The sequence below is a fragment of the Poromitra crassiceps genome (assembly GCF_964638095.1).
Source record: "Poromitra crassiceps genome assembly, chromosome: 2".
Classification (NCBI taxonomy): Eukaryota; Metazoa; Chordata; class Actinopteri; order Beryciformes; family Melamphaidae; genus Poromitra; species Poromitra crassiceps.
In genome coordinates this window covers 85,386,018-85,406,284 of record NC_139624.1, presented here as the reverse complement: position 1 = coordinate 85,406,284, position 20,267 = coordinate 85,386,018, and the positions used below count along the sequence as shown (strand labels likewise).

Below are 20,267 nucleotides of genomic sequence, written 5' to 3'. Positions count from 1 at the left end.
GATGCACTGTACTGCAGTGGGCTCAGAACATGGAACTACAACCCACAAAGAGGGCAGTGCCACGGGGACAGGGAGGGGGATACACAGGTACATGCACAGGCAAGTGCATTATTTAGTGTGCAAAACACACACGCACACGCACACACACACACACACACACAGACGCACACACACACACACATACACACAGACGCACATGTATGCACACACAAATGAACACACACACACACACACACATACATGCACACGCACATGCATGCACGCAGCATGGGTAGAAAGTAACTAAGCACTTACATGGATAGTCCATCCAAAACAGCATGCACATAGACATGTCCAAAATTTACTTTTGTGGCTCACCTGCCAGGTGCTTCTGAACTAAAAACATATACCTGTCAAGAATACTTTTTGCATATAATAATTAATATACTACCAGCCATCAATCATTTCTCTCAATTTTTACCATTTTCCTCATTTTAAAATACTAGTAAAGACATCAAAACTAGGCCGTGACAAAAATGGAATTATGCAGCGATCATAAAAGTGTTAAACAAATAAAAGTGTTAAACAAATAAAAGTGTTAAACAAATGAAAACGGTCTTATATTTGACATGATTTAAAGTAGCCACCCTTTGGCTTGATGGAAAAGCAAAGGCTTTGGGAAGAAGTTCATACATAGGCATCAGCTTCACTATTTATAGGCTATTTGTCGAAGACTTTAGACCAAAAGATTTAAGATCATGGAAAACATGCAATAAGGTGTGTCCAAACTTTTGACTGGAAGTGTATATTTTTCATAAATGCATGTCAGCCTACCCCTTTTCAGTGCTATTTTGCTATTCAATAGGCTATAACCAGGAGCAGGTTTGCAACACATTATGAAGTGCAAGTCTCATTTTGAAGCGAATGGTATCTGAAAACAAGAGAACAAAATGTACTTAAGCTCCTCAGCTGACACTGAACAAGAGACCCAGCCAGTGGACAGAGAGAGCGAGCCTGGGGGGATTTGACAGGGATATCGGCTTATTGTATCGTCTGCTTAATAAATGTTAGCAATACAATGAAATGAAGCTCATTTGTCTTAAAAGCTCAAACAAAGTAACAATTTGGTGGATTGAATCACCAAAGCCAGTCTGCAATTCATCATCAATGGAGCAGCTTTAGGTCTAAGTTCACACCACAAATGACTGCAAATTGTCTCCGTTTTGTAGCTTAGGGAGAGGGCAGCCCATGTACTGTACTCCAGAAATGGCCCAAGATCAGTGGCACAGCAGATCAGAGGGACATTACATTATGCAAATGATGTTTTAGGGTAGAGATTTGCTCTCAGTACATTTTAGAGATACTGTAGCTACAGTATCCTTCTGCTTGAGCAATTTCCATATTAGTGGAACTTATTTTTACTTCAATTAGTTTTAAAGCCAGCCTTTTGCTTCTTTATGCTCCACTGAGAGGGAGAGACACACACTCTCACACACACACACACACACACACACACACGCACACACGCACGCACGCACGCACGCACGCACGCACGCACGCACGCACACGCACACGCACACGCACACGCACACACACACACACACACACACACGCGCGCGTGTGTAGGCACATATACACAGAGAGAGAGAGAGAGAGAGAGAGAGAGAGAGAGAGAGAGAGAGAGAGAGAGAGCGAGAGAGAGAGAGAGAACTGGGAGCCACTGGAGGATTGAAAGAGCTGCCTCCAAAGACTGCAGGAGTCAATTATGACAGTGTGATCTGGGCCATAGATTAGACTTTAATAATATAAGTATCTAATTACAGCCGTACATCCTTCACACTGCTACTGCACTCCTTCATCGTTATCGCCCACTGGCCTGGCGTCACAGAAAGTCAAAGGGAAAAATAACAATACGCACTTTGGGGGTTCTCATTATTATAGCTACTGTGTGTGTGTGTGTCCGCGTGTATGTATACAGTGTGGCAAGCTGTATTGTAATGTTTTCTCTTTCTGTAACTTGGTCCCAGGGACCTGTGCAGCAGCTAATGGACTGGACACACACACAGCTAAGTGGCGGGGAAGTGGCTGCACAGCAAGGGGAGAAGGGGAGAGAGGGATGGAGGGAGCATTAAGAAACGCAGAGAGTAGTCTCGGCTCCCTGGAGATCTCCACCGACCAATCGTATGGGAACTTCTTGTCAAAAATACTTGTTTGAACAGTGGCGAGAACGGCCGCTTTGTAACACGTAGATCACTTTTTAAAACATTGAAAATGGATGTCCCGAGCAACGTTAGATTATTTGATTACGTTTTATCCGTTAACAAGCACACAACCTTTGCACGTCACAAAGGGCCACCCAAAAGACTCTGGATTGGTTCCTCGATGCCGTTTTTTTTAACTCTCAAATTGCTTCCACCTAGTTTTAACAAGCTGTGAGAACTGAGTCTACGCAGAGAGAGGCTGTAAAAACAGCTGCTGCATATTAAGTCAGCTGCATTCTCAATGTGTTTAATTAGGCTGCGTCATGTGTGTGTGTGTGTGTGTGTGTGTGTGTGCATGTGTGTGTGTGTGTGTGTGTGTGTGTGTGTGTGTGTGTGTGTGTGTGTGTGTGTGTGCGTGCATGCGTGCATGAAAAATGGAGAGAGACAAAGAATGGCGGGGAGAGAGAAAGAGGGAGGCCAGAGTCAGTAGGTCAGACGCAGAGACAGATGCAGGGAGTTCTGCTGCCAGCCTTGGGTTTGACTTGCAACACATTGAGCGGGACAGAGATCCGTATCGCCCGCTAGGTGTTAGCCCAACTAACCTGATATCCAGCCAGCACAGCACGGGCCCGGTGGCACCACCCAGCAGCCAGATGGTGAAGGCGACCAGCAGCAGAGTGGTAGTGAGGATGGTGCGCCTCACTTCAGTGGATGTGTCTCTTACAGCCAGGGCAAACGCCACTGCCCCCCTCAAACCTGAAGGCACATAAGAAAAATCACTGAGCGAAACAACTGTATTACTTCTATCCATCAAACAGCTGCCAACCGGCATCTTGAAAGAAAAATGGCAGCTAGACAGCTACCAATTTAGCAACTCTTTCCATTACACAGTGACTTCAAACGGCTAGCACTATGCCTCTGTTTGAAAGAGTCACTTGACCTGCTGACCACCAACAAACCCCTAAACAAGATCACTGTACGGTTGGGACATAATGCCTAAAACCAAAACAATTCCCAGAGTAAATCCTCTATCGCCATGAGAAGCCGATGGGGGAGGGGGGGGGGGGGGGGGTTTTGAAAAGAACAAGACAGGGCTTCTTACATAAGACTGAGGGGTAAAGTGGGTCAGTCAAGCAGCGGAACATGCTGCACTACCCCACATCACTTCACACTGCACTAGTGCTGCACGATTTGGGGGAAGGTGCGATTTGCTTTTATTGTGGACAATATTGCGATTTGCGATTGTGCGAGTGTGCCGGTATGAGTTTTTCATGGTATGATAACCTTGGACAAAAATACCACGGTTTCACGGCATCACAGACTAAAATACATGAAATATATTCAAATATATTAAAAATAAATACATAAAACGATTTGAAATCAAATTATCTTTTTTTTTTATATATTTTATGATCAGAATACAGCATATCTTTTTTTTATAATAAAATCTTTACAAATTATATAGCCTGTACTCTTCACAACATCCTGTGTATATCAGTCTATGTTTGAGACATTTTCCTGTCTCAAAAATAAAAATATAAACTGCAGCACTGTGTTACAGCACATAGGCTATAAGATGGCTCAGACTGCAAAGTTAGTTACATGTCTGTCCAGTAATACAATGAGTAATACACACACCCAGTTTATTTCTTTTGTAGCGACAGATTACAAATTACCTTAAATGCCACACTCACGTGACTCTTTTTGCCTGGCGACACGAGGTTACATGCAGAGTGCAGACTTTACGTGCAGATAGTGAAGGCGTCATATGCAGGCTGACTGGTTGTAGCTTCTCTGCTCTCAACACGGTTAATCTAGCTATATTCTTCATCACAGCGGGTCCGCAGCTCTCTCCTTTTACCAACGTTCTCACTAATCACATGGCTGTTTACATGCTTTTCTGATCGGCTAGTTACTTAGCTTAAGGGCAGCTGTTAGCGATCATGGCTGCTCTCTCTTGGTAAGATGTTGGGCTCTATTTTGCCACTGGCCTTGAAGTGGCCTTAGGCGCTAAACTGGCCTTAAACGCAAAAAACACGCTTTACGCCTGCCTACCGCTATTGTCGTGCATCAGTTTGGGCTGTCTGGAAGATACCGTCATGTTTTTATGCCCTGAAATGGGCTTTACGCTGAATAGGCGTGGCGCAGTGCCAGAATAGGCCAGAATGGGCGTTTCGGCCTTAAATACCAGCCTAAAGCGATCTTCCCAACGGGCATTAATTTTTCAAAACCAGGCCTTATTCAGTGCGCCGGGGATATAGCCAGTAACCTAGGCCTAGCTACTGCAAAAGTTAACTGTTGAAAATTCAATGTCTGGTTTTGTCACGAGTAGCCTACAGCTGAAGTCCCTCTCGCCATTAAGCAGACAGTGACGGAAGCATGTGTATTTATGTGCACCAAGGGGAAAATGATGGGACTAAATTGGTGGGATTCAATGTATATATATTAATAGAAACGAATAAAAAATAGCTGATTAATAAAATGGGTGCTGGTGGAACGAAATTCAACTTCAAATAGAGCAGCATCACTGAGTGCGGCTCAGTACGCTGCGTAATTACGCACGCAGTAGCCCCGCAGCGGAGATGCAGGAGAGAGAGCCCGAAAGGGGATAAGCATACGTCCATAACAACATGAATGCTGAAAAACATTTATGGCAGTAACACACATACATACCGTTCCCATTAATTGAGCTGCGGCCGGCAGCATTAATTGCACACTTTTTATAATGTCCTAGGTCTAATAACTGTTTGTTTGTTTGTTTTGATCTCGGACTGAGTGAGTGTATGTGACGGCGGGCGAGTTGAGCTCGGTCCGCGTCTCGGTCCGCGTCTTGGTCCGCGTCTTGGGTTGGGTCGGATTAGATTTTTTAGGACCGTTGAGAACTCTACATGACTGCCATCAAGAAAGGAGGACAGCACTCCAAGTTGAATACTTTTATTGTCACACAGACGTTTGGGCAGCAGCCCTTCTTCAGCGTGTGTGCGGGAGAGGTGTTTAGGCTATGATCTGTGATGCGCTGAGATGTCCAAATTGGCATGGAGAGATGACAGCATGCAGCCGCAACCGGACTGGAGTGGCTCCGTGGATCGGGAGCTTGGAAGGGAAGAATGTGATTGGTTTACTGGAGATCACCAATGGCCACACTTTTGAATGCTTCTGCGCTTAAAAAGGTGTGGTTAAATGGTTTCTGCTGTGCACCTTGGCTTTTAGCGCCACGTTAAAATTAGGGAATGCGCATGACCAGTGACCACGCCCACTAATAGCGCTGCGCCCAGCCATAAATGCAAATTTAAGGCCAGGGGGTAAATAGAGCCCACTTTCTCCTGCATCACCAGCCCACTTCACTACCCACATCACCTCACACTGTACACACTTTCTCCTGCATCACCAGCCTGCATCACCAGCCCACTACACTACCCCAAATCACTTCACACTGAACACACTTTCTCCTGCATCACCAGCCCACTACACTACCCCACATCACTTCACACTGAACACACTTTCTCCTGCATCACCAGCCCACTACACTACCCCACATCACCTCACACTGAACACACTTTCTCCTGCATCAGCAGCCCACTTCACTTCACACTGAACACACTTTCTCCTGCATCACCAGCCCACTGCACTACCCACATCACCTCACACTGAACACACTTTCTCCTGCATCACCAGCCCACTACACTACCCCACATCACTTCACACTGAACACACTTTCTCCTGCATCACCAGCCCACTACACTACCCACATCACCTCACACTGAACACACTTTCTCCTGCATCAGCAGCCCACTTCACTTCACACTGAACACACTTTCTCCTGCATCACCAGCCCACTGCACTACCCACATCACCTCACACTGAACACACTTTCTCCTGCATCAGCAGCCCACTTCACTTCACACTGAACACACTTTCTCCTGCATCACCAGCCCACTACACTACCCACATCACCTCACACTGAACACACTTTCTCCTGCATCAGCAGCCCACTTCACCACCACATCACCTCACACTGAACACACTTTCTCCTGCATCAGCAGCCCACTTCACTACCACTTCACTTCACACTGAACACACTTTCTCCTGCATCACCAGCCCACTACACTACCCACATCACCTCACACTGAACACACTTTCTCCTGCATCACCAGCCCACTACACTACCCACATCACCTCACACTGAACACACTTTCTCCTGCATCACCAGCCCACTACACTACCCTACCCCACATCACTTCACACTGAACACACTTTCTCCTGCATCACCAGCCCACTACACTACCCCACATCACTTCACACTGAACACACTTTCTCCTGCATCACCAGCCCACTTCACTACCCCACATCACATCACATCACCTCACACTCAACACACTTTCTCCTGCATCACCAGCCCACTTAACTACCCCACATCACATCACATCACATCACCTCACACTCAACACACTTTCTCCTGCATCACCAGCCCACTTAACTACCCCACATCACATCACATCACATCACATCACATCACACTCAACACACTTTCTCCTGCATCACCAGCCCACTTCACTACCCCACATCACTTCACACTGAACACACTTTCTCCTGCATCACCAGCCCACTTCACTACCCCACATCACTTCACACTGAACACACTTTCTCCTGCATCACCAGCCCACTACACTACCCCACATCACTTCACACACTGAACACACTTTCTCCTGCATCACCAGCCCATCACCTCACACTCAACACACTTTCTCCTGCATCACCAGCCCACATCACTTCACACTCAACACACTTTCTCCTGCATCACCAGCCCACTACACTACCCCACATCACTTCACACTGAACACACTTTCTCCTGCATCACCAGCCCACTTCACTACCCCACATCACTTCACACTGAACACACTTTCTCCTGCATCACCAGCCCACTACACTACCCCACATCACTTCACACTGAACACACTTTCTCCTGCATCACCAGCCCATCACCTCACACTCAACACACTTTCTCCTGCATCACCACCAGCCCACTTACACTTTCAACCATTAGTCCCAGACGCTAAAGTGGAGCAGTCCTTTATTTATCCCTCCTCCGTCCTAAAATACAGCCACAAAAATAGAAGAGGCTGTGGGGGAAAGTTATGGGTGAACTATTAAACCTAAGATTCTAACAATACCAATGGATAAAAATACTCCTTTTGTTATGAGGCTAGTGAATAATTTTAATACCTGAGGGAGGCACAGGTCTTTGTGCCACCTAACTCTGTATGCACGCACACACGCACACCTTACACAGGGGACATATTCTCTAAGCATCCCTGCTAATGGCATTAGCTGCAGGCAGAAATGAATGGCATAATTAACAGAGCTTTCATAGGATAAATGGGGTAAATGTGTTCATTTTATGTGTAACCTTTCTCACAGTAATAACAAGGACATCACAGAGATCAACATTTTTAGTGAGGTCCGAAAATGCAAATCCTTAGCAGGGGGTCTGGCCATTTAAAACCAATTTCTTACACCATTTCAATAGATTTGCATAATTTATGTCCATTTCATACTGCAAAAATGACTTGCTGTCATGCAATTCCAGTACTGCAATTACAACACCCCAGTTATATTATTAAAATTCAATGGAGGGATTTTCCAGGAAGGCCACCTCCTGAGGAGCTACTGGGTATAGAGTGTTTTGAGCTGTGTTCAAGGCAACTCATTACGCCTGTCTATATTTGCAGACACAACAATATGTAAATGAACAGGAATAGAGGAATATTTTAGAAGGCTATTTTCTTATAACCCATGTTGGGCAGTAATGTGTTAATAATATTACTTTTCCCAGTAAGTCATCACGTCTCAAGTCAAGTCAAATCACGAGTCTTTAACTTCCAAGTCCAAGTCAAGTCTCAAGTAATTTATTTTTTGTCAAGTCAATTAAGTCGCAAGTCATCAAAACAGGGACTCAAGTCCCCATCTCTGCAAACTTGTTATGCAAAGATGTACATTGCGTATAGAGAATGCGTTGGCATGTGTTGGCCTCTTTTGAGTCTTTCAAGTCAGAAGAAATGGCGTGCTCAACTCAGCCTAAAAAAAACATCGGGTGCTAGCCCAATAGAGAGCCAAAGTGAACGTCACTTCCTGCTTCAGCACTGTACCAGAGATTTTCATCAGACATTTATTTTCCCATAGACATTTCATAACATGCTTATAAAAAATTGTTTTACTTGGTCAAACCAAACGTTTCAGCTATATTTAGAATCAGGAGAGATCATAGAACATTTCACTCGGACCAAAAACAACAACAACAACATCGAAAAAATATTTTCTTTAAATCTGCAATTTTTTTTAACGTTTTGGGCCGAGTGAAATGTTATGTGGTCTCTCCTGTTTCTAAATATATCTGAACCGTTTGGTTTGAACGAGTAAAACTATTTTATAAGCATTTTACGAAATGTCTATGGAAAAATAAATGGCAGATGAAAATCTCTGGTACAGTGCTGAAGCAGGGAACGATGTTCACTTTGGCTCTCTATAGTCTGAGGAAAGCCACAGGCTGAAATGCATCTGTTCTTTGACTTAACTTAAGTCAGTGCAACTTAAAGGTTTTTGAAGCTTTATCTGTGAGTACTGCCAGTTTTACCAGACTCTTTTTAGTCTTGCCAAAATTTTGTTTGGGTCTACCAGTTTGCCCGTGGCAGATTTTACAGAGTTATTAAAAACAGAAACTGTTTAATAGATTATGTCTCGTCTTTGAGCCAGGTGTGCTCTTCATCAAGCATGTAGCTTTTATGCATTCATTCATATGTTGCATTCAAGACGGCTCGTGTTTACCGTGAATACGGGACCGGAAGTCATGACGTGAACTAGAAGCCACCGAGGCTAACAATTTAGCTACCACTAGCTAGCAATCCGCCTACTACGTTAATGCAGGGAATGCAAGGGCATAATGACAGAGGAAACAAGATGAGACTGTTGAGAATATCAACATATTCCTCAGACTTATTATAAAATGACTATGAAAAGCTCTATACAGCTAAAATGTGAATATATTTACTTTCCATCAACGTCCATGGCGTCCGCCATTTTGTGACAACGTCACAAGACACGTCACAGGTCGTGAGCTTCGAAGCTTTCAGAAAGATTCCACATACCAAGTCGTGAATACCACATGAGGGGGCCGTTCAAGTGGATTTATGTCGTATTCATGGTAAACATGAGCCCACTTGAACGCAGCAATAGGCTGTAGAAACAAACAACATAGTTTGAAGCCTTAGCTGCGCTTTTTACCAATTTTACCAATTTTGTGGGGTGTAACAGAAAGGTAATATAACAAGTAGTGTAACAAAATTACTGTTAGCATGGAGTAATAAGTAATATTACTTTTGAAAAGAGTAACAAGTAATGAGTAATATATTACTTTTTTGAGTAACAAAAGTTATTCCCTCATCCTCCTCTGTTTGAGGGTCAAGGATGCAGTGTGTCAAATCACCCTGTCAGCCCTCAGTGGGCCTAGTAAAAACGTATTGTAGGACATACATTTTGTGGCTTACCTACAAGAGGCTACTGACAAAATACTGTGTAAATAAAATAATTTACATAGCAACACTTAACATGTGACAGATAAGCCAACTCACACCCACCAAAAGGCAGAACCCTTTTGTTACAATTTGCAGTCCTATTTGACTTGAATTCTGGAAAATATTGACGTTTTGCGCAATTGGGTTTTGCTCACTTCCTACTGTACAGTATGCCAGTAACATTAGTCAGGCTAGCTAGCAAGCTAAAGACTGCATTGTGTTACATTAGCATGGCTTTACCACGCTTGTCAGGCTGAGTGACAATTTCCCAATGCACAGGTCCTCTGATGTTCATGTTGACACCAGCATTGGCTCCTTTTGGGCACAAACATCCTTCTTAAAGTCTCATCAAATAAAACTGCCCGTCTCTCCATAATAACTGATGTTCTATTGGTTTAGATTTTTGAATGATCCCTCCCTATGTTATTTCTCGCTCCAATATCCTGTTTCAACAGGAAATGCATCATATTAAGGAAGCAAGATGCTTTAAAAATGACTTCAAGAGAGATATGCAGTAAGGTAAATTAGTGAGGTAAAATAGTGAGGTAAAATAGCTATAGCCATATGAGGTAAATTAGCTATAGTGAGGTAAATTAGCTGAGTGAAGTAAATTAGCTATAGCCATATGACCAACTTTCATGTTTCTTTCAGCGCTAATGTCATAAAATAGTAATATCTACCAAATATATGTGGTTATGGCATCTTTGTTAATGCTGATCTTACCTGCAAACATCATGAAGTGTTGGATGGTGCGAGGTATCTTAGTTGTGCGGCCCAGATTTAGAAGGAAAGACAAAGGGTAGATGTTGCACGCTCTTGATATGAACATAGCGAGCTGTATGCATGCATGCAGGTTAGGGAAAATATTAAGTTAATGAATTAATGATTAAGAAACAGTCACATGGCTATGCACATGCACTCATGAATACACCAATGGACATTCACATGGATATTCACATACAAGCACACACACACGCGCGTGCACACACACACACACACACACACACACACACACACACACACACACACACACACACACACACACAAAATAATCTGTGAATATCCTCCGTTTAGGATGCAGACACAGCGGTGTGGCACCATGCCAATGCATGAAGCCAATCAGGCTCTCCCAGGCAGCTGTGCCTGTCTGCCCTCCACACACACTTTGATGTTTCACATAGGATGGAACAGAATGCTAAGTGTCCCAGGCAGCAGAATGCTAAGTGTGCCGGGCAGCAGAATGCTAAGTGTCCCGGGTGCGAGATTTCCCCCTCCCCCCACTATGGGTCTGGGATGACCACCCCCTGAGCTCATTTGATTGGTCGCCGCAACTGCTTCTTCCTGAAAACATGAAAAAAATATGTGGTTAAGATTAGGGTTAGGGTTTTCTTATTTAACCACGACCACCATACCCTAACCCGAACCAAATTGTTGTACTTGTCTAATCCTAATGTTTTAAAATAAGAAAAATGCTTGTTAAGAATGTGTGTCGTTTGGCCTCCGGGTAGTGTAGCGGTAGAGGCAGTGGGAAGCCGGATCGAGGTATGTGTCCTGGTCGCTGCACTAGCGCCTCCTCTGGTCGGTTGGGGTGCCTGGTCAGGGTGGAAGAGAAGTGGTGGGAATAGCGTGATCCTCCCACGTGCCACGTCCTGCCGGTGAAGCTCCCCGCTGTCAGATGAAAAGAAGCGGCTGGCAACTGTGCATGTGTCGGGGGAAGCATGGTTCTAGTCTACAGCTCTGGCCAGATCAGCAGAGAGGGTGGAGCAGCGACCATAGGGGAAAATTGGCCAAGTACAATTGGGGAGAAAATGGGGGAAAATTAGAAAAAAAAGTGTGTGGTTTACCGGGAATCAAACCCCAGTCTGTAAGGCAAGCACCTTACCCACAACCACAAGCCCTAGCACTACCTGATCTGAACATCTTTCACCCCCTAACCCTAATCTTAACCAAGAAAAATTTACTTGCCGCACATTTTCAGGAAGAATCAGTTGTGGCAACCAATCAAATGAGTTTGGGGCATGGTCTATAGTGGGGGGGAAATCTTGCATCCCAGGCAGCAGAATGCTAAGTGTGCCAGGCAGCAGAATGCTAAGTGTCCCGGGTGGCAGAGTGCTAAGTGTCCCGGGCGGCACAATGCTAAGTGTCCTGGGTGGCAGAGTGCTAAGTGTCCCGCGCGGCAGAATGCTAAGTGTCCCGGGCGGCAGAATGCTAAGTGTCCCGCGCGGCAGAATGCTAAGTGTCCCAGGCGGCAGAATGCTAAGTGTCCCGCGCGACAGACTGCTAAATGTCCCAGGCAGCAGAATGCTAAGTGTCCCGCATGGCAGAATGCTAAATGTCCCGGGCAGCAGAATGCTAAGTGTCCCGGGCGGCAGACTGCTAAATGTCCCAGGCGGCAGAATGCTAAGTGTCCCGGGCGGCAGAATGCTAAGTGTCCCGCGTGGCCGAATGCTAAATGTCCCAGGCAGCAGAATGCTAAGTGTCCCGGGCGGCAGACTGCTAAATGTCCCAGGCAGCAGAATGCTAAGTGTCCTGGGCAGCAGAATGCTAAGTGTCCTGCGGGGCAGAATGCTAAGTGTCCCGCGTGGCCGAATGCTAAATGTCCCAGGCAGCAGAATGCTAAGTGTCCCGGGCGGCAGACTGCTAAATGTCCCAGGCAGCAGAATGCTAAGTGTCCTGGGCAGCAGAATGCTAAGTGTCCCAGGCAGCAGAATGCTAAATGTCCTGGGCAGCAGAATGCTAAGTGTCCCAGGCAGCAGAATGCTAAGTGTCCTGTGCGGCAGACTGCTAAGTGTCCCAGGCAGCAGAATGCTAAGTGTCCTGGGCAGCAGAATGCTAAGTGTCCCAGGCAGCAGAATGCTAAATGTCCTGGGCAGCAGAATGCTAAGTGTCCCAGGCAGCAGAATGCTAAGTGTCCTGGGCAGCAGAATGCTAAGTGTCCCAGGCAGCAGAATGCTAAGTGTCCTGGGCAGCAGAATGCTAAGTGTCCTGGGCAGCAGAATGCTAAGTGTCCCAGGCAGCAGAATGCTAAATGTCCTGGGCAGCAGAATGCTAAGTGTCCCAGGCAGCAGAATGCTAAGTGTCCTGGGCAGCAGAATGCTAAGTGTCCCAGGCAGCAGAATGCTAAGTGTCCTGGGCAGCAGAATGCTAAGTGTCCCAGGCAGCAGAATGCTAAATGTCCCAGGCAGCAGAATGCTAAATGTCCTGGGCGGCAGAATGCTAAGTGTCCCAGGCAGCAGAATGCTAAGTGTCCCAGGCAGCAGAATGCTAAATGTCCCAGGCAGCAGAATGCTAAATGTCCTGGGCGGCAGAATGCTAAGTGTCCCAGGCAGCAGAATGCTAAGTGTCCTGGGCAGCAGAATGCTAAGTGTCCCAGGCAGCAGAATGCTAAGTGTCCCAGGCAGCAGAATGCTAAATGTCCTGGGCGGCAGAATGCTAAGTGTCCCAGGCAGCAGAATGCTAAGTGTCATGGGCAGCAGAATGCTAAGTGTCCCAGGCAGCAGAATGCTAAGTGTCATGGGCAGCAGAATGCTAAGTGTCCCAGGCAGCAGAATGCTAAGTGTCCCAGGCAGCAGAATGTTAAGTGTCCCAGGCAGCAGAATGTTAAGTGTCCCAGGCAGCAGAATGCTAAGTGTCCCAGGCAGCAGAATGCTAAGTGTCCCAGGCAGCAGAATGCTAAGTGTCCCAGGCAGCAGAATGCTAAGTGTCCCAGGCAGAAGAATGCTGAGTGTCCCGGGCAGCAGTTAGAACAGAATGCTGAGTGTCCCAGGCAGCAGTTGGGAGAGGTTAGTAAGTAGGGAAAGAGCCACCGCCCTGGACACACGTGACACCTACAGGTTAAAGTTATCATATGTGTAGTTACTGTGTGATTCCTCTAACTTTTTGGAATTCAGTGCATCAACGTCATCTACAGTATGCAGAGAGGTTTCCGAGCTTTAGCATCATGGGGGAAGGGGATTTTCAATCTGATTTTAGCTATTCTACAGTAAGTCCAAATACGATGCCTGGAATAAAAAAGGGGCCAATATATTAGGCAGGGGACCTGCGTCTGGCAGGGCTATTACTAAAACAGCTCCCTCACACCCTGCAGTCAATATTACAACACATGCACCCTATGGATTTTCAAAAGCAATATCCTGCTCCCAAAAACAGTCATTTATCTTTATCAACGACCCCTGAGCTATTTGAATGGAGGTAATTAAGCACTTTCATACTCAGCCTCATTTCCAATAAAGCCCATCCCCATTGTCACTGGCAAAAGCTGCAAGCGAGGGCGATTAAAAATCTACTGCGTAACCAAAGAGCGATTAACGGAATTAAATAACGAGGGTTATTCCATTTTTATAGACGCTTTTATTTCAACCTCCATTTTTCCGTGTTTGTACATACCGGTCTGCTTCCAGTAGGTGTAGTTAGCCAGCTCCTTCCCCACTCAGCTTTTGTTGTGGGGAGCACAATGAGGAGACAGTTAAACAGGTTTGTGGGCTCAAGTCAAATGTTTTCCTCGCTGGCAGCCCTTCACACTGAACATAACAGCGTCGGAAAGAGAATCCACTCAGTCGACTCTTTCTCTGGCTCCTTTGACCCTATAGTGGAAGATGGATTGTAATAATAATTGCTGACCATCTGGGCACTGGACTGTGAAAGACCAGCTCCTTCGAGTGAGGCCACTGGAGTCTATCCTCAGGCACACACTGTGGTTATGCCAGCTCCCACGCAAGGGCAATAGAGAGATGGGTAGCCAACAGTTCATTACCACCACCGGCTCCCCATGGAAAGCTAAGCTAGAGCTGACTGATATGACAACAGCTGTGAAAGTCAGACAATCTGTTATGATAACCTAACATGTGATGCTATCATTAAGGGAGCTGATGGCTTTGTGATAAACGACTCATCAAAGGGAAAATCCACCTTTGGATACTCATCTTATACAGTATATCATCATTCTGTAATCATTGCATTCCAGGACTTATTTTTTATCTTTTTATGTAACTCTTTTGGTCTACTTACTTTCCCTCAACCTGCCTTGTCTACTTCTTGCCTTTTGACACCCCTCAGAGAATGTGCACAGTCCTTCGTGGGTTATACACATAGGACATTAGAACAATAGATATAGTAATAGTAAAAGCAATAGAGCAAGAGTTTTTCCAGTTGGAAAAAAGTGAGAGTCGCATCCCTTATGCAACATATATCCTGTGGCTGCATTGCATTGTGGTCTGTTGAGGCTATACTTGGTGGAAAGATCTCTCTGCCTCTTCTACGATGGATTTCTCCCTGTATGATTGTTGAGCATCAGTGCAAAAGGTGAGTCTAGAAAGAAGTTCTTGTTTTCTGAGGGGATGACATCAAAACCTGACATTTATTATTGATGTTTTAGATAGCTGCAGTGGTTGCACTGGAAATATATTGACATGACGTCACATTGTCAATGTTTGGCTAGTTATCCGTGGATAAGGAAGAAAGAAAGAAAAAAACACAGCCAATAAAATGGGTCTAGACTTGCAAACGACATCACCAGAAGTTGTTTTCTAACTGTGATAAATTGTTTTCGGGTGGATTTTGCTTGGTGTGGGAGAACATTGTGTACAGCAGGTAGTTATTTCACTGGAGTTCCTAGAACTAATAATAAGATTTAATCCTCAGCCACAACAGGGATGCAGCAATTAATCCACTACAAATTAAAGTACTAGCTTAATTCAAACTGGCAAACATCTTTATTCCATGGAGCCTTAATTGCCAGAGAACAGAAAACAAGCAGCAGTAACAATAATTAAGGGCCTATTTATTACATTTCTGTTTCATAGGCCTTGGTCCTAGCCTGCACTGCAGCATCTGAATCTGCTGAGATGGTGATCACGGGGGACTGCTGCGATGGCATTTGCAGAGCTCACTGGATCAAACCTGGACAGTTTAAGTTCTGACGGTTTCTTAAAGGACTGGGGAAATCTCTGCACTGCAGCAGAGAAGCACGAGAGACAACAGGAGAATCATTCCAAACAAGCAACAGACGATTGTGCAGATAACAATTATGCAAACTAATTTGTTTGGACTCCTCGACTGGGATACACAGTACAAGCACAGAGGAGAAGACAAGACAAGACAAGACAAGACAAGACAAGACAAGACAAGACAAGACAAGACAAGACAAGAGAGGATTTATAATTATTCACTGGGTCTGAGCGGGATGTGCCATCATGTATCAGGAAAAGGATACAAACGCCCCAACTATGAATAGGGCTTTGAAGACATGTGGAAACGTCACCAATACAAATCCCATGTAGCTGAAGATGAAAATCTCCCCCAGGAAGCTGAAGAATTCAAAGAGCTGTATGAGTATAAAAGGGAAAGAGAAGGTCATATATCAGACAGCGGGTGAGGGCGAATGATTGTATCTGAATTGAGTAAACAGGCTTAGAATGGTACAAACACAACAAATCCAGTGCTGATGTGATTCTCTGATCACTTGAGGTAGCAATTTCAAACGTGTAGCTCAAGGCTGTAATTGCATGGTTGCATTTAGTGAGGCCAGACATGTTTTTGTCATCATTCTCTTGTGAAGGCTTTTCATTTGAAATAAGCTGTTTAGGTCACGTACGTACAGCACAGACATATATATATAGTGAATGAGAAGAGTAGCTTTCTGCAGTCTGAAAAACAGATAATAGCTTGTTCCATGCGGGGCAGTGCACAATAGATATTTGGACTCCTGGAGGGATATCTCTCTTTCTGGTTGATAGCACCGAGGATAGTGGCTGCCCATAATGTCCATAGTGCCTGCAACTATGGCAGTGCCAACTGACCGTCCTCATCATCTCACCCCCTGAAGTCACAGGCCATTACCATAACGACCATAGGGACCTCTGATGTAATTTACTGTAGATAAAACTAGAATTTTAATTATGTTAATGAAGCATTTGTACATAAATACACGGTAATAAAATATTAATCTATATACTTCTGTTGAATGTATTATGTAATGTGATCATTCATTATTATTTCTGCCATTTCAACCACCTTTGGCAGCATGCTTTGGTAAAAAGCTATCCAATCCTTCTCCCTCAAGCATCTCCTATCACAAGGACAAGATGCCACAGAGAAAAATGTTTCTCCTGCTAGTTATTCAACTGGTGTCTGCTCACAATAATCAGTTTGTCTTTTCCTTTGAGCTGCAGCTGCATGGATAAATCATACAAATGTAGATAAAGGTATTCTGCTAAGCAAACATACTGCACCATCCACGTGCATTGACAACTGCACAGCCCATCCACTTTATAGGCAAAAGCTTCAACTGCACTACATACTTTCTTTGAACAGGCTTTTTGTGATACACAGCGAGCTGCACTGTGGCACTGATAATGAATAATAAATGCATAGATGAGTGTATGCAATGTGCTTGTGATTTATTTGCTCCTCTTTGAAGCTTGCCGGAACAGGATGACAGTGTGCTGGCCTCCATCTGTGAGAGAGCTGGAGCCTGGCCTCCCCCCCCCCCCCACACACACACACACACACACACACACACACACACACACACACACACACACACACACACACACACCCACTGGACTTACACTAATGGCAATGAATGATCGCTTGCACAAACATCAACAAGCACACTTGAACAGAGTGAGCGGACGAAACAGATTGTTTGAAAACACAGGTAGAACAACATGTTAAAAACATGTGCTTCCAGACCACAAGCCATACCTGCTTGGTCCTGGTCTTGGACTCAGAAGACAGGTTGTGGATTGTGTATCTTGCCTGGCTTAACCCACAAAACAGCACTGCCACGATACCTGGGAGAGATGAAGAAGTGTGTAAGCACAGCCAGTGTTGTAGTCACATCAGTATAATGTCGAGTCCGAGTCGAATCTCGAGTCCCCAGTGTTAGAGTCCGAGTCACCAAAGAAGAGTCCGAATCGAGTCTGAGTTGAGTCCCCATTACCTGAGTTACTAAACATGAGCGTGAATCCACATGTAGGTGGAAACACACGTGCCTGCCCTTGCACAAAATTCAATTAATAATGTAATGGGATTAATATAGCTATCAATATCTTATGCCAAATTATTAGGGCCTATTACAAAAAAAAACAAAACATCAATTAACAAGTCTGAGTCCTTGGGCCCTATCTTGGTACAGGCGATATCCCCTATTTGCGCTTGCGCACCTGTTTGCGTGCCTTAACAATAGCAGACCGCCTTGCACACGTCTCCAGGGGCCGGTTGCACCAACTGGTCTTACACTGGTCTTAAGCTAAGTTGGTCGTAACTTTACGACCTAACAGCTACGCCGGTTGCACCAAGACGACTTAAGCCTTATTTTCACTAAGACCAGGCGTAACTCCTACGCCTCGTCAGGAGGAGGCGTAGCAGAGATCTCCGCGGAGACCTTTTTGACCGTCATCGTCGTAACACCGCCAGTTCGCCGTCTTTGAAAGCACGACGTTAGATTATAACTAACTAGTTGTGTGGCTTAGCCTTCCCAAATGTTGCCGTTACTTTTTTAGAATGTAATACATAGAATTGGGAACGTTACATTCAATTTCATTCAGACTCCCTGACACTAATCGCCGCCGCCATTTTCCCCCAGGGCTTCCACAGGAGGAGGGGGGTGGGAGGAGGGAGGGTGTAGTGACGCACATACAGTAGTGGGTGACGGCGCGAGGCACATGTGGGCCAATCAGAGGGCATTCCCCGACAATTCACATGAACGCGCATTGCTACGACCAGCGTAGTTAAGACCAGAGTAAGCCGTGTTGGTGCAACAGGCGTAAATCCATGGTCTTAACTAAGACCGACGTAGGAGTTACGACCAGGCATAGTTAAGACCAGTTGGTGCAACCGGCCCCAGGTGTTATGCCGAGTTTTGCACCCCCGCCCGGCAGCAGCTAAACACATCCCCACCTCACGGGAGCATATTGTAATGATTTATACAGAAACATAACTGTTTAAAAAATGCTATAATTGTTTGTTGTTTGTGAAATTGTAACATAGCAACGTTGCTATTTTACAACACAACACAACACAACACAACACAACACAACACAACACAACACAACACCACACCACACCACACCACACCACACCACACCACACAACATCACATCATAGTTTATACATTTCTGAAACAAAAACTTTGGTAGATGATTCTACCTTCAAAAACACAACTATTTCATGAGCAATATTCTAAACACAGCACTTTACTTCAAGAGTAAGAACCCCTAATGTTCTCAAGACTGCCCATACAGAGCAGTGTTCTGTAGACAAGGGAGGGAGGGAGTGGTAAATGCAGTCCTGTGTCTGATTAGTGAGTGAGTGAGTGAAAGCCTTTATATGCACACATTACGTAATGAAGCTGGCTGTGTGTGGGGGGTTGTTGTGGTTGAGGCACAGGGCTTTGGACCGCAGAGCTTCTCACGTTCACAATATCCATCTTCGAAAAATGAGTTCTGAAAGGATTCTTTGTCAGGCTGTATGGGTCGACCCAGAAGATTTTACAATCAAAGGGAGTCTTTGAGAAAGGGATAGTTCACAAGGCAAGTTGTCTAAGGTTGAGACTTGCAATTACTTATAATTACTTACGGTTTAGTTCAAAAAACGATTATCAAATTAAACGCGGAAACAATGCTGCTGCAATATAAGAAATATTAACAAAACATTGAGACTGAATATTTTAATTTCACCTGAAATTGCATTCATTGCCTGTTGTCCTAAAAGGCACAAACGAAATAATCCTAGCAAAAGTTATCTGTTCACTGTAGATTATAAAGTACATGACAATAGATCATTCAGAAACCCTGTAATACACCCTGTGTCCACCCAGTATCCTGCTTCCAGTCTAGTCCAGCTGTACAAACAGCTCAGTCAAAATGTGCCGTCCAACCCAGTTCAAGTATCCTGGCCTTTCTACAGCCAAAGACTTCACTTCCATTCCCACTCCAAAGACATGGAGATCTGGAAATGGTAAATGCTAAGGAATGATATCATTACAAGACAGAGTGCCAGCAGTAGGAGAGCAGAAAATAGCAAATGTGGGTGGAGGGAGTGTTTAGGGCCCTGCTGCTAAAGAGGGGGCTGGTTGGACCTTCTTAGGGCCCTGCTGCTAAAGAGGAGGCTGGTTGGACCTGCTTAGGGCCCTGCTGCTAAAGAGGAGACTGGTTGGACCTGCTTAGGGCCCTGCTGCTAAAGAGGAGGCTGGCTGGACCTGCTTAGGGCCCTGCTGCTAAAGAGGGGGCTGGTTGGACCTGCTTAGGGCCCTGCTGCTAAAGAGGAGGCTGGCTGGACCTGCTTAGGGCCCTGCTGCTAAAGAGGGGGCTGGTTGGACCTGCTTAGGGCCCTGCTGCTAAAGAGGGGGCTGGTTGGACCTGCTTAGGGCCCTGCTGCTAAAGAGGGGGCTGGTTGGACCTGCTTAGGGCCCTGCTGCTAAAGAGGAGGCTGGTTGGACCTGCTTAGGGCCCTGCTGCTAAAGAGGAGGCTGGCTGGACCTGCTTAGGGCCCTGCTGCTAAAGAGGAGGCTGGTTGG

At 45.3% G+C, this 20,267-nt stretch overlaps 1 protein-coding gene across 1 annotated transcript in view; it reads right to left on the bottom strand.

The window, feature by feature from the left end:
* Nucleotides 1-20,267, bottom strand: part of LOC310800786 (sodium/hydrogen exchanger 9-like) — a gene marked incomplete at both ends in the record, with an annotated part of 134,028 nt that overhangs the window by 59,962 nt on the left and 53,799 nt on the right. Inside the window, 4 exons of the mRNA XM_083663346.1 lie at nt 2,783-2,936; nt 10,472-10,583; nt 15,960-16,070; nt 17,453-17,541. Of these exons, the coding sequence (XP_083519472.1) occupies nt 2,783-2,936; nt 10,472-10,583; nt 15,960-16,070; nt 17,453-17,541 (466 nt within the window). The remainder of the gene's footprint in view (nt 1-2,782; nt 2,937-10,471; nt 10,584-15,959; nt 16,071-17,452; nt 17,542-20,267) is intronic.